The sequence below is a fragment of the Zingiber officinale genome, chromosome 2B (assembly GCF_018446385.1).
Source record: "Zingiber officinale cultivar Zhangliang chromosome 2B, Zo_v1.1, whole genome shotgun sequence".
Lineage (NCBI taxonomy): Eukaryota > Viridiplantae > Streptophyta > Magnoliopsida > Zingiberales > Zingiberaceae > Zingiber > Zingiber officinale.
In genome coordinates this window covers 149458968-149473799 of record NC_055989.1, presented here as the reverse complement: position 1 = coordinate 149473799, position 14832 = coordinate 149458968, and the positions used below count along the sequence as shown (strand labels likewise).

The following is a 14832-nucleotide window of genomic DNA, read 5'->3' as shown; positions in this document are numbered from 1 at the left end:
TATGAGTCGGTTGGGCTCCGAACCAAGTAAAAAATCTAATTGCGTTTTCTCTTTCTCTTTTTATTTTTCCTTATTTCTATTCTTCTATGTACTTGAGTTTTCCGAAAGATTTTTGAAAAGAAAAGATAAGTTTTAAAGAAACGAGATTCACCACCCCTCTCCCTCCCCTCTCAACTTCAACAATCCTACAGTTACCACAGATATAGCGTTGTAGCATCTACAACGTTCTTGTTCCAATCCAACCACATTATAGCAACTACGATTCGATTCTGTAGCTGCTATAATGTGATTACACTAGAACATTATAGTAGTTATGATTCTGTAGTTGCTACAACATGGCTACACCAGAATGTTATAGTAGTTATGGTTCTCGAAATAAGAATGTTGTAGCTGCTACGGTTTCGTAGCTACTACTGTAAATTCTCCGTGGTAGTTTTAATGTGGTTAACTAAGTTAAAGTTAGGTTCTGTGTATTTGATCTTTTTGTCTAAGTGTGCAGGAGCTTAGGAATACAAGAAGTCGAACGGAAGACGCAGCTAGTGAGAAGAATGACACGAGAAAAGAGTCGACGGACTCAATGCATCCGAAGGATGAAATGCTGCAGAAGAGTATACCAGTGGGCGAGAAGGACGTGCGTAGCATTATAGGGACAAGAAATCGGGGAGGAAGTCTGCTTGAGGAGAAGGTCGGAGTTGGATTCAAGTGTGCTCAACTCCGATTAGCCAGAGAATCACCCATGTGAAGAGATTAGCTACTAAAGAGTTGATATGCCTCTTGAAAGGCGTCTTCCATGGCTTGAATGACACATTCGATGAGCAGTGCGAAAGTGCCTTCCAGCTATAGAAGACGCCTTCCAGTAGTCATTAGCAGCCGATAGAGTTTTCTCCTCAACAGATAAAATACAAGGCACCTTGGACCATCTTAAAAGCGCCTTCAAGTTGCGGATAGAGTTTTCCAGGAGTTATAAAAAGACCCCTGAAGGTAGAAAATATTCATCAACTCTTGTATTCATTTCCCAGCAACTTTTTGAGTGTTCAACGAGTGTAAGAAGTTTCTCTACCTTCAACGAAGGAGATTTTAGTAGTTTTTTTTTTGCCTTGAATTAACAACCACCTAAGTTGTAACTAAGTAATTTTTTTGCCTCTTCTTTTTAGTTGTTGATTTAATTTAGTATAATTATGTCACTAATTAGAGTTAAACGATTGAGAAAGCTTAATTTTATTTTGTAGGTAATTCACCCTCTCTTGTCGGCTCCGTTGTACCAACAGCTACAATGTACTAAATCCTAAGACAAGGCAGGAGCAAAGAGTTAAAAGATAGATAGTAGAATATGGGCACATATATGCAGATGAACGGTCGCAGGCAGATGAGGCGAGGTGGCACCGAGAGAGTTGAACAGCGAAGATGGTGAAGGGCGATGCGAGGGAGCACAAAGGAGGAGGGTTCAAAATGTTTGAGTTTTTGATAGGGAAAGAAGAAAGAAAGCATACCATCATTTAAATTCTGACGGGATGCTGCTATAGTAGAAAAATAAAAAAAATGATGAGACACTGTTACAATGAAAGTCACGCACATACGCGAAGTCGTGCAACATATCAGTTATATATAGATTTGATATGCTGAGCGACACTTTATGCGCGTTCGTGAGCGAAATCCGACGTGGGCTATCTGACGTGGCCAAAACCTAATTTTTGTAATATCTCTCTCATCTGCATGCAACAACTATAAAATTTTATAATCTCTCTCTCTCTCATCTCCATGCAATAACTTTTCTCTTTTTCTTTTTAAATTAAAATGATATTTTATCTTCTCTCTCCTATTATTGCATGCAAAAAATTATTACGGTAGTGATGATACAACGTTGTAGCAGCTAATATGCAGTAGCTGCTACAATGGTGCAGTAGTTGCTACAAAGGTGCAGAAGCTGCTACAAAAGTGTAGAACCTGCTACAACGGTGCAGTAGCTGCTACAACGGTGCAGTAGCTGCTACAACGGTGCAGAAGCTGCTACAACGTTGGAGTAGCTGCTACAATGGTGCAGTAGCTGCTACAACGATGCAAAAGCTGCTACAACGGTGTAAAAATAGCTACAACGGTGCAGAAACTGTTACAACGGTGCAGAAACTGCTACAACTGTGGAGTAGCTACTACAATGATGCAAAAACTACTACAACGGTACAGTAGTTGCTAAAACAGGGCAGTAGCTGCTACAACGATGCAGTAGTTGTTACAACAGTGCAGAAGCTGCTACAATGGTGCAGTAGTTGTTATAACATAGTAGTTATATAATAATATTGCTACACATTGTAGCAACTTCTGTATAGTAGCTGCTACAATACAACGTTGTAGCAGCTACATCACCTTTAAAAATTAGCAGCACAGTGATTGTTGCATGCAATCAGATTATGAGAGAGAGATTAAAAAATTTTATAGTTGAATGCAGATGAGAGAGAAAAGTTATAGCATGCAAATAAGAGAGAGATTAAAAAAATTAGATTCTGACCGTGTCAGATAGCTCACTTTGGATTTCGCTCACGGTTGAGCATAAAGTGTCACTTAGCATATCAAATATCTCTCTCTCTCTATATATATATATATAACATTGATATTTTCTCTTTCATTTATTTAAAATTTTGTTAAATGATGGTGATTTTTTTTTACCGAAACTAAATTTATTTATTTTTCAAAAATCCTATATTATAAAGGTCTCCTGACTATGACTAATGACTGCATCTGGGAGCTGCTACAGGTGTTCTTTCGGGGAACAGTCTCCACGACATTGCCGATCGTCTCCACCGATAACCAATGGCGAAACTACGTTGGGGGTTAGGTCCCCATGAGCATGTGGGAACCGCTCAATATGTGTTGGTTGCTACTCGGAAAATCTAGAGGTTCCACTGTATAAAAATTTTGTACAAAGGTCTGAACCTTTTCCTAGCTACCATGTGTTCTTTTAAATTAAATTTTGGATCGCCTGCGGAACTTAACACGTTTGATCCAAAACTTAATCTATTTGTTCTTTTAGGTTTTGACTTGGATCTCCTGCGGAACTTAACACGTTCGACCCAAATCGCCTTAAGTTATTAATTCCATTAAATATTAATTTCCATAATTGGTTCCCAGTACTGATGTGGCGAGGCACATGGCCTTCTTGGATATGGGAGCAACCACCACCGACTAGACAAAACCTTTTATAGAAATCTAATATTTAATTTCCTAAAATAACTTTAGGTTAACCGAAAAGAACAATCAAATCACAAGGAAAAGAAAAATAAAAGAACACAACTTCGAAAAACATATTCGAAATACTAGAATCGTAAGCCTCTTGTATTTGGTATTATTTCCATAAATAACTAGCATGATGCGGAAAGGAAAAATTACTAGTTATACTTTCTAAAAAGACCTCTTGATCTTCTACCGTATTCCTCTTCTAACCTCGGACGTTGTGTGGGCAACGATCTTCCGAGATGAGAACCACCAAGTACCTTCTTCTTCCTTGCAAGTTTCGGCCACCACAATTCTCCAAGAGAAGTAGAGGTCCGGCCACCACCACCAAGCTCCAAGGGATGCAAGAAACAAAACCACCTTTCTCTCCTTCTTCTCCTAGCTAGAACCGGCCACCATCAAGAGCTCCAAGAGAGGTTGCCGCCGGCCATAAGAAGAAGAGAAGAGGAAGAAGCTAGGGTCCGCCACCAAGGAAGAAAAGAGAGGAGAAGAATAATAGAGTTGATCACACGTGAAGGCACCTCTACCCCCTCTTTTATAATCCTTGGTCTTGACAAATAAGGAAATTTTAATAAAAAATTCCTTAATTCTTTTGTCATAAAAAAGAAAAATTATTTTAATTAAAAAATAATTTTCTTCTTTTAATAATAATGGCCGGCCACTTCTAATTCCCCAAAACAAGGAAAATTTAATTCACACAAGAATTAAAACTTCCTAATTTGTTTCTAGAAATTTATAAAAATTTCTCCAATAATTTTATCCTTCATGATTGGTTAATAAAAAGGAAATTTTATAAATTAAAATTCTTCTTCTAAACATGTGGATAATTTCCAAAAGGAAAGTTATCTCTAAAAATTAAAATCTCTTTTCAATCTACAAATAAGGAAAGATATCAAATCTTTTCTTAATCTTTTGTAGAAACTAATAAAAGAGAATATTTAATTTTTAAACTTCTCTTTTAAATTATTATCATGGTCAAAAAGGAAAGTTTTTCTTAAAAATAAAATCTCCTTTCAATCTACAAATAAGGAAAGATTTCAAATCTTTTCTTAATCTTTTGTAGAAAGCTTTAAAAGGAAAGATTTAATTTTTAAACTCTCTTTTAAAATTATGATATCTACATAAGAAATAATTTTAATAAAAAATCTTTTTTAATATGATGTGGCCGGCCACCTAAACTTGGGCTCCAAGCTATTGGCCGGCCACCTTTAGGCTTGGCCGGCCCTATGCTTGAGCTTCAAGCTTAGCTTGGCCGGCCCCTATTGGTTGGGTAAGAAGGTGGGTATGTGGTGGGTATAAATCTCTATATACAAGAGGCTACGATAGGGACCGAGAGGAGGAATTGGTTTTGGTCTCCCGATGAAATTAAGCTTCCCGTGTTCGCCCCGAACACACAACTTAATTCCATCAATAATAATTCATTCCACTAAAGAACTATTATTGAACTACCGCACCAATCCCAAATTACATTTTGGGCTCCTTCTTATTATGAGTGTGTTAGTCTCCCTGTGTTTAAGATGTCAAATGTCCACTAATTAAGCGAGTTACTGACAACTCATTTAATTAATATCTTAGTCCAAGAGTAGTACCACTCAACCTTATCGTCATGTCGGACTAAGTCCACCTGCAGGGTTTAACATGACAATCCTTATGAGCTCCTCTTGAGGACATTCTCAACCTAGATCACTAGGACACAGTTTCCTTCTATAATCAACAATACACACTATAAGTGATATCATTTCCCAACTTATCGGGCTTATTGATTCATCGAACTAAATCTCACCCATTGATAAATTAAAGAAATAAATATCAAATATATGTGCTTGTTATTATATTAGGATTAAGAGCACACACTTCCATAATAACTGAGGTCTTTGTTTCTTTATAAAGTCAGTATAAAAGAAACGACCTCTAATGGTCCTACTCAATACACTCTAAGTGTACTAGTGTAATTATATAGTTAAGAAAAACTAATACCTAATTACACTACGACCTTCCAATGGTTTGTTCCTTTCCATTATGGTCGTGAGTTACTGTTTATAATTTATAAGGTACTGATAATATGATCCTCTGTGTGTGATACCATACACCATGTTATCTACAATATAAATTAATTGAACAACTACATTTATCATAAATGTAGATATTTGACCAATGTGATTCTTATTTCTAGATAAATGTTTATACCAAAAGCTAGGCTTTTAGTATACACTCTAACAATATGATGATTCCTAACTGTAGGGGTTGAAAAGTAAAAAATATGAAAAAATTTGTGACTTTTATTTTTTCTAATACCCTCGTTCCACTAAAAGGTATTAAAAACAAATAATCTTTTTACAAGGATGAAGGCTTCACATGATTTTTCTTCTAAATTCCCCCATTTCTCCATTCTTCTCGCTCTTCCTCCTTTCTTCTTCCTCTTTCCCATTTCAAACCAAACCCTAACCAGTAACCACCTAACCTCTAAAACAATTATATATATTTATTTAGCCGCAAAAAATTTATTAGTGCAATTCAGCCCCCCAAGCCTTCCGTCGTCCTCTAGACAGCGGCACTACAAGAAAAAAGCTAATAGACAACGCTTTTAAAGCGTTGTCTTTGTGCCTGAAAAAGCGTTGTTAAAGGCACTGTTGTTAAAAGTCTGCTCAACGACAACGCTTTAAAAGCGTTGTCGTTTGTAGCAAAGACAACGCTTTTGCAACGCTTTAAAAGCGTTGTCTTTTTTCTGAAAAACAACATTATTGCAACGCTTTTAAAAACGTTGTTGTTTTTGGCAAAGACAACACTTTTACAACGCTTTAAAAACGTTGTCTTTTTAAAATAAAAAAAAAACTATTTTCAAAATCATTTTTTTATATTTACAAAACTATTAATTTTCTTTTACCATGTCTAGATTCGAATTTGACATATAAAATAGCATTTAATCAGCTCGGCTAATGATTTCAAACTGAAACCAAAACAATAGAATACAACCACAAAATATTAGAATTTATAGAAGAATTCAACTATATACAAAGACTAAATAGTTCTGTTTCATAGTAGATAGTGGCATTCAAATTTAAAACAAACAAACACAAAATAGTGAGCCGGCCTCGAAGATAACGATCTGCATGCTTACTTCTACTAGAAATATTGTTCAAAAAGGATTGTCGGCTTGAGACTTGGCACAAAACACCTACCACTGTGTATCTGCCATAGAAAATAATACCATCAGTATAATGCAAAAGATATTTTTAACTCTTAAAGCTGAAAATAAAGGTCACAGTTCACACCATACAATAATGAGAAAATCTGGATTGAGAAAGACAAAATAATCATAATTCTAGATGTAGTGCCATAGAAAATCTGGATTCAACAGAATGAATTCTTTAGTCTGTGCAGTAGGCTTCAGAATGGAATGAATTCTTTAGTATGTGCAGTAAGCTTCAGAATGGATTCAACAGAATGAATTCCTACAGCATAACTGTTTCTTTACAGAAGCAGTAGGCTTCAGAATTTGGAATGAGCTCACCAACGTTTCATCCACTCATCATAAACAAGAAGCAGTAGGCTTCAAAAAATGGAATGAGCTCATCAACGTTTCCACATTTCACTAGACAATATTTTGATATCTAGATTTCATTCAACTCTTATACGAATGTAGATTTCCATAAAACTAAATGGTCTAACTGTGAAATCAAAGTTTGTTCAGGACGAAAGGAAAAATAATCTAAAATTTAATAGTTTAGACGAGAGATGAAACAAGAATCAACAAGCATAGATGTTACAACCATAACAATCCACAAACGAATCACAATGCAGTTTGTGGATTGTTCGTCAAACAGTTAATTGTAGAGAATGTAGAATGTCATGCTTCATAATTGCAAGAGATGGACACTTTACTAATGGAAAAGAATGAAATCATAATGTCTAGAAATGATGGTAAAGAGGTGTTAAAGTTTGTAATTTGACACTTTACTACACCTTGTTGAAACAAATGGTTCTATGTTCTAGAGTGGAAGTTGTACCAATTATATATTAGTAGCTCTCAATTCAGCATAAAAGATGAACACAGTCTGATTCCAGACTGTCCATCTTCAATTGGACAATATCACTCACACAATCTTGATATGAGCAAAAAGAACAAAATGATATCATTAGCAAAGGTAAGTTAAGAAATCAAGTTGCTGCTACCTTGTTCTGAAACTTTGTCAAAGATTGTTGTTCGTCCTTGAAGGATCAATAACATCAAAATACTTTGAAACAAAGGGTTGGCTGTGACAGCAGAAATAGTCAGCAAATGGACAGGTATTCCTGTATCTAAGCTGCAATAATCTGAGAGATAAAAGCTATTGTATCTGGAAATTCAATTTGTCAGAAACCTTCCACGAAACAGAACTAAGAGATACAATGTCCATGGCCAATCCATTGAAAATATGAGAGTGCAGGAAAAAACTAACAAGCATAGCTGATAATGGATTCCAAAGAAGCAAGAAGTTGCTTCTTGCTAAAGATAATGAACTTACATAAACTTTAGCTAAAACAAGGTAATGAACTTACATAAACTTGAACGCATCTACTCATAAATATGATCTTGTATACATTCTGCCAACTCCGATCGCACCTCATCAATTTCTTCTCGAGAATACTCCTTTTGTGTGAACTGTGAACATTAATGAAAAAAAATCAACATTGACTTTGCAAATTTTAAATAGTTTATTTTAAATAATTTGAGACATAAGCAAGAAAACATTACTATAGATCGTAGAGAATCTCTCTCGATAATTTCAACTTCTTCAACAATTTGTCTCATAAATCACATCACATAATAACCACATTGTTTGGCATCTTGTTGTCGAGGAGCCTATGATAATTAGATACAAATTATTAATGATAAACATACACATGAAGGAAGATTGTTATATATAATTACACATACCTTTACTACCCACATAGCCTTTTTTTCTATCTTTCTTTCCCTTGTTTGAATTAAACAATCTTAAGGTCCTTCATATATTAATGATTTTTTATATATGAGTTTTGTATTAACATAAATGCTTAATAAAAATAAATATGAACTCACATTTCTACTATATATTTAAAATTCTCATCATGAATGCGGTGCCTTAGAGAATCCAACAAACATCATAGGAACATAAATCATAGGAACATAAACTAGAGCATGTGACAAAACCTAAACTAGTTACATTCAAATAAAGAACAAACATCATAGAAACATAAATCACTAAACTAACAAGCATTACTTGGAATTAAACTAAAGAAATTGTATCAACTAAAACATATACAATGGAAGAGACATTTAATCAAACACTTGACGGGCATGAGTCAATGAAATCATAATGTGTGCAAATTGAAATCATAATACCAGATATATTAATCAAAATATTATAAAAGTACTAGGTGAAACCTGAAATAGAAGAGACCGTTGTTTTGTCTCTGGATCAAATTGCTTTGAGACCCTATACCCTGGCCTCCCAATCTTAACTGCAAGGATAGTGTAATGTAACAACCAAGCACTAGTAATTGATTTTATAGAGTTCCAGAACATATAGATATATCAGTTGCAATGTCCCTATGTTAATCTAACTGAGCATTATATAAAAGAGAACATGGATCCAACTTACAAGTAATAAAAGTGTCAAAGTACAAATTTCTCGAGTAGAAATAAATTACTCAAAAATAGAGAAAAGAAAAGAAACTGTAAACAAAACAACTTGTCCGCACAATTAACTACTAAATGATCAGATTACACCATGATCTAAATTCAACTACACATGTGCTATTCTAAATTCAATTAACCAATGTGATCCAATTCATCCCTAATTCAACACATAAACCTATCTAACAATCATCTACATCATGTATCAAAACCCCTACACATACCTCAAGCTCAGCCCCTTCTGTTGATCCCCAATCCAGAATCGTTACTGCCATGAAAGAGTAGCTGATGGGACCAAAGAACACCACAGAACTAAACTTCCCTGCTGGAATCTTTCTCACGTAAGGTTTAGAGGCAATCAACAGTTCACTTTCTGCTGATCCTCAACCATAGATGGTTGCTGCCGGAAGAAGACTCCCCCACCAGATTACCTCAACAATCGAACGTCTCTGGTGAGCAAGGGAAAAGAAGAATCGGTCACACAACATCTCAACAACCCACAGAGTACGATGCCTTACCTCCAAGATCCGGCTAGGGCACAGCGCCACAAGAGGAAGAGGAGGAATCGAGGAAAGGTTCGGCGCTGAGGTTTGCGGGAAATCAAAGAAGAACAAGATAGCTCATCCTTGAGGCTCCGGGAATAAATCTACACCGGCGGTGCCGAGGAAAGAAGAAAAGGTCTGGCGAGAAGCAGGCGATCAGTCGTGCCCTAGGTATCGATTACTAAAGATGGCTTGGACTTCGCCGGTATCGTCGAGATCCGGCGACTTCCTCCTCAAGTGACACTGTCGATCGCCGAAGGTCGAAGCTCCGTTCCGTCGTCTTCGAGTCGTCCGTGAGAGAGAGCGCGTCAAGCAGAGGGGAGATCTGGGAAGAGAGGAATCGGGCGCGCAGAGCAGAAGTCAGGCTCGGGATTAAAAGGATCGACATCTTTGACCCACTAAAAATCAAGAAGCGTTGTCATATACACTAAAAAAAATAGCAATAGACAACGCTTTTCAAGAAACGTTGTCTTTGATCCATAAAAATCATTAATAAACAACGGTTTTTAAAAAAGCATTGTCTATTAGTAAGAACATAAAGAAATAGACAACGCTTTTCACTAAAAGCGTTGTAAAAGGAAAAAAGACAACGCTTTTTATAAAAAACGTTGTCTTTTAAATGTTGTAGAATCCCAATTTTCTTGTAGTGCGGCGACGACCGACACTAACACTTCCCTTTCATTCTACTTTACTGATGACACCGTGGTGCTCAAGTTCTACTTTGCCTTCCACTTCACCGTGGTGGAGCTCCTTCCTCTGAATGCCACGAGGGTGTTCGATGTTTACCTTAATTCCCTCTGGTGCTACCAGCCGCCCTACCTCTTGGCAGGCTATGTGAGAAATAATCCTCTCCACGTCATTTTTTTTATGTTTTATTATCTTGATAATTAGTTATTACTTGGTCTAGATCCTATTTTTGTGGATCTCATCTAGATCCTATTTTTATGGATCTTGTGTTCGTGCTCTTATCATTTGTGATGCTATATAAAGAGTCCTAGAGGCATGTAGAAGGCATCTCATTGTAAGGTTTCCTTTCATAAGTGAAGTTCCTATTTGTCCTATTCTTCTTGTTTCTTCTTGTGTGTTGTGTGCTTTGAGTGTGCTGTCCTATTCGATTCTAGGCCAACATCTGCTATCAGAGCATTAGTAGTATAAGACATCCAAGAATCTACGATTCCATAAAATGTCAAGCATCCCAGTAAAGGAGAACGGCGGAGTGTCATTTCCCTATCCGATGCTAAGTCCTCACAATTATACTGTGTGGGCAATAAAAACAGAGGTGATCCTTGATGCCCAGGGAGTCTGGGAGGCGGTGGAGCCAGTGGAAGGAGCCCAGGTGGATGCAAAGAAGGACAAAAAGGCACGTGCATACATCCTGCAGTGTGTCCCCGAAGACATCCTTCTCCAGATCGCAACAAAGAAGACGGCGAAGGAAGTCTGGGACAGCCTCAAGACGAGGTACCTTGGTAGTGATCGGGTGAAGAAGGCACGTGTACAAACATTGAAGAGCGAGTTCGACGCTCTCCGGATGAAAGAGACCGAAACGATTGATGAGTTTGCTGGCAAACTCAGCGCCCTAAGCAGCAAGTTCTCCACCCTTGGTGCCACGCTTGAAGATTCCTCGTTGGTAAAAAAATTGCTCGATTCTGTCCCTGATAAATTCTTTCCTATTGTTGCTGGTATTGAGCAATTCTACGACCTTGAGTCTATACCATTTGAGGAGGCTATAGGGCGACTGAAGGCGTACGAAGAACGAACGCTACGACTACGCAGCAACACCAACGGCACTGAAGGTGAGCTCCTATTAACTCATGCTGAATGACAAATGCGACAGAAGGGGAGCAACGTGGACACTTCGTCAGGAGGAAAGGGGCGTGGCTCCAGCAGCCCTAGTCGTGGCAAATGGCGTGGACGTGGGCGAGGGCGCGGTCGTGGTCGTGGTACGCAACGCCAAGACAGTGCAGGAGGGACTAGCGGCAACAACAGTGGCACTCGAGATAAGAGACATATAAAATGTTTCAATTGCGAGAAAATGGGGCACTATGCGTCCGAATGCTACAACAAGCGGCGTGATGATGAGGCTCACCTCACTTGTGCCACCGATGAAGAGCCGGCACTGATGATGACCGTGTCCCACAAGGAGTCTGACACTAGGCGTGAGCGGCAGGATACCATTCTGCTCAGTGAAGATAGGTTGCTACCGGAGATGTACCGCGACGTTAAGAAAGAAGATAAAGACGTCTGGTACCTTGACAACGGTGCCAGCAACCACATGACTGGCCATCGCGAGAAGTTTCAAGAACTAGATGAAACCATCACCGGGAGGGTGAGATTTGGCGATGGATCAACCATTGATATCATGGGCAAGGGGACGGTTGTGTTCGAATGCAAGAATGGCAATCGGAAGACTCTCCACGAGGTATACTACATTCCGAAACTTTGTAGTAATATCATAAGTCTCGGTCAATTGACAGAAACTGGGAACGAAGTGCACATGGAGAAAGATATCATGAAGGTGATTGATAGGAGCGGGAAGCTCTTGATGCGGGTAAAGCGAACACAAAATCGCTTGTACAAGGTAACCTTGAAGACATGCAAGCAAGTCTGTTTCCTAGCAAGCCTAGAAGACCCAACCTGGTTATGGCACACAAGGCTCGGACATGTCAATTTTCACGATTTGAAGCTGTTAGGGGAGAAGAAATTGGCAGTTGATGTACCTCTATTGCCCCAGCCGAACAAGCTTTGCGAGGTATGTGTGGTCGCTAAACATGCAAGGTCACCATTCCCGCACCAAGCAAACTTCAGAGCGACAAAGCCGTTGGAACTTCTCCATGCTGATATTTGCGGGCCAATTTCACTAAGTACACTGGCTGGTAACAAATATTTCTTTTTGATTGTTGATGATTGTACAAGATGGATGTGGGTATTTGTATTGGCAGCAAAGAAAGATGTATTCCAAGCATTCAAGAAATTCAAGTCCGTGACGGAGAACACGACTGAGTACAAGATCAAAACACTTCGGACAGACCGTGGCGGTGAGTTTCTATCCACAGAGTTCACTCGATTCTGTGAAAATGAAGGGATCGAGCGGCACTTTATGGCTCCCTACACACCCCAACAGAATGGCGTTGTAGAGCGCCGTAACCGCACTGTGATGGCCATGGCAAGATCTCTCCTCAAGGGTACACATATGCCGGCAAGGTTCTGGGGAGAGGCAGTTAGGCATGCTGTCTATCTGCTAAATCCTCTCCCAACTAAGGCGCTAGGAGACCGTACCCCATTTGAAGCCTGGATGGGGAGAAAGTCACATCTCGCCCACTTGAGAGTGTTCGGTTGTGTTGCATACGTGAAAAATACAACCCCTCACCTGAAGAAACTTGACGACAGAAGTTCACCCATGGTATACTTGGGTGATGAGGAAGGTTGCAAAGCTTATCGTCTATTTGATCCAAGGCATGGCAAGCTACAAGTAAGTAGAGATGTAGTATTTCAAGAAAATAGTAAATGGACATGGACTGCAGGTGCTAACCATGAAGAAAACTTACCGGAGTTTATGGTGGAGGATGCACTCGACACCGACGAGGTGATTGTTGTAGCAGACATTGAGGCAGGAACAGAAGATGTCGCACCACCAGCAACAGCCGTGGTACCCATGACAAGAGCATCAAGTCCATCTACATCATCATCGAGCACCCATACAACTACCTCACCTGACTCTCATGAAGGGCCAGTTCGGTTTAGGTCCATTGCCGATATATATGCCAACACTGAGGAAGTGGTTGGTATTGATGAAGAAGAAAATGAGGTAATGCTGATGATGTCTGAAGAGCCGACCTGTTACCAAGAGGCTGCAACCGAGGCTTGCTGGTACGATGCAATGGAGGAAGAACTGGAAACTATTAAGATGAACAAGACCTGGACCCTAACTGAGCTCCCATTAGGCCATAAACCTATTGGCCTAAAGTGGGTGTACAAACTGAAGAAAGATTCAACAGGGAAAGTTGTTAAGTATAAAGCAAGATTAGTTGCTAAAGGCTATGTACAGAGACAAGGCATAGACTTTGAAGAGGTATTTGCACCGGTCGCTAGACTTGATACTATTCGAGTCATTCTTGCACTTGCAGGGAATTGAAGCTGGGAGGTACACCATCTAGATGTGAAGTCAGCATTCCTTAACGGAGAGTTAGAAGAAGAAATATACGTCTCTCAACCGGAAGGGTTTGAGGTACAAAATCAGAAACATAAGGTGTACAGGTTATTCAAGGCCCTCTATGGACTGCGGCAGGCTCCATGAGCTTGGAACATGCGGCTGAACAGGAGTCTGGTAGAGCTCGGCTTCAAAAAATGTATTCAAGAACATGCAGTATATACAAGAGGTGAAAGAGAAGCAAGTATACTTGTTGGAGTGTATGTCGACGATCTCATCGTGACAGGAGGTAGCACAGAGAAAATCAACAAGTTCAAACAACAAATGATGACAGAATTTGAGATGAGTGATTTGGGTCTTCTCTCCTACTACTTAGGGATTGAAGTGGAGCAACAGAAAAGCCGAATTTCACTTAGACAATCAGCTTATGCCAAGAAAATTCTATCTCAATTCAAGATGGCAGACTGCAATGCCACAAAGCATCCAATGGAACCCAAGACACAGTTGCATAAGGACTTGGAAGGGACTCCAGTTGACGCCACGGAATACAGGCGCATTGTTGGTTGTCTGAGATATTTGCTTCACACACGGCCGGACCTGTCATATTCTGTTGGAATGGCGAGCAGATACATGGAGAGGCCTACAATCATGCATCACAGGGTGGTCAAACAGATTCTCAGGTATTTAAAAGGTACAATTTATTTTGGGCTTGTTTACATAAAGGGACCCCAGGAAATTGGTATATTCGGCTACTCGGACAGTGATTTAGCCGGCGATCTCGATGGAAGGAAAAGCACAAGTGGAATGACTTTCTATTTTAATGAAAGTTTGGTGTCCTGGAACTCACAGAGGCAAAAGACAGTGGCGCTTTCATCTTGTGAGGCAGAGTTCATGGCAGCCACAACTGCGGCCTGCCATGCTTTGTGGTTGAGGAGCCTTGCCAGTGAATTAACAGGTGTAAAGTCAAAACCGGTAACTTTGTTTGTTGACAACAAATCCGCCATAGCTCTCATGAAGAATCCGGTATTCCATGGTCGAAGCAAGCATATAGATACAAGGTTTCATTTTATCAGAGAATGCATTGAGAAGGGACAGATTGTGGTGGAGTTCGTTAATACCGGAGAACAGCGAGCCGATGCGTTAACTAAAGCATTGCCAGGAGTGAAGTTAGCTGCCATGCGACAACTACTCGGCGTCCGTGATCTACAATCATGTCAGGATTAGGGGGAGTAATGTGAGAAATAATCCTCTCCACGTCA

At 39.3% G+C, this 14832-nt stretch overlaps 1 protein-coding gene and 1 long non-coding RNA gene across 3 annotated transcripts; one reads left to right on the top strand and one right to left on the bottom strand.

Annotated features, from left to right (window-relative positions):
* Positions 1-6202: 6202 nt before the first annotated feature.
* LOC122047789 lies at positions 6203-9791 on the bottom strand. 2 transcript variants are annotated; one of them, XR_006130658.1, is made up of 7 exons: positions 9403-9791; positions 9109-9333; positions 8633-8709; positions 7961-8068; positions 7765-7867; positions 7399-7479; positions 6203-6414 (listed from the first exon to the last, which is right to left on the bottom strand). It is a non-coding gene; the product is annotated as an uncharacterized LOC122047789 (long non-coding RNA). The 2 variants fall into 2 exon arrangements; XR_006130659.1 differs by lacking the exon at positions 7961-8068 and having other exon boundaries at positions 9403-9790.
* Positions 9792-13729: 3938 nt separating this feature from the next.
* On the top strand, positions 13730-14797 carry LOC122048850 (uncharacterized mitochondrial protein AtMg00810-like). The gene has a single exon (XM_042610367.1). It carries the CDS (start codon positions 13730-13732, stop codon positions 14795-14797), a length of 1068 nt encoding a protein of 355 aa, XP_042466301.1.
* Positions 14798-14832: the final 35 nt, after the last annotated feature.

Bases quoted from the DNA above. Each gene is read 5' to 3' on its own strand.
- LOC122048850 (XM_042610367.1), top strand. From the start codon at position 13,730: ATGCGGCTGAACAGGAGTCTGGTAGAGCTCGGCTTCAAAAAATGTATT.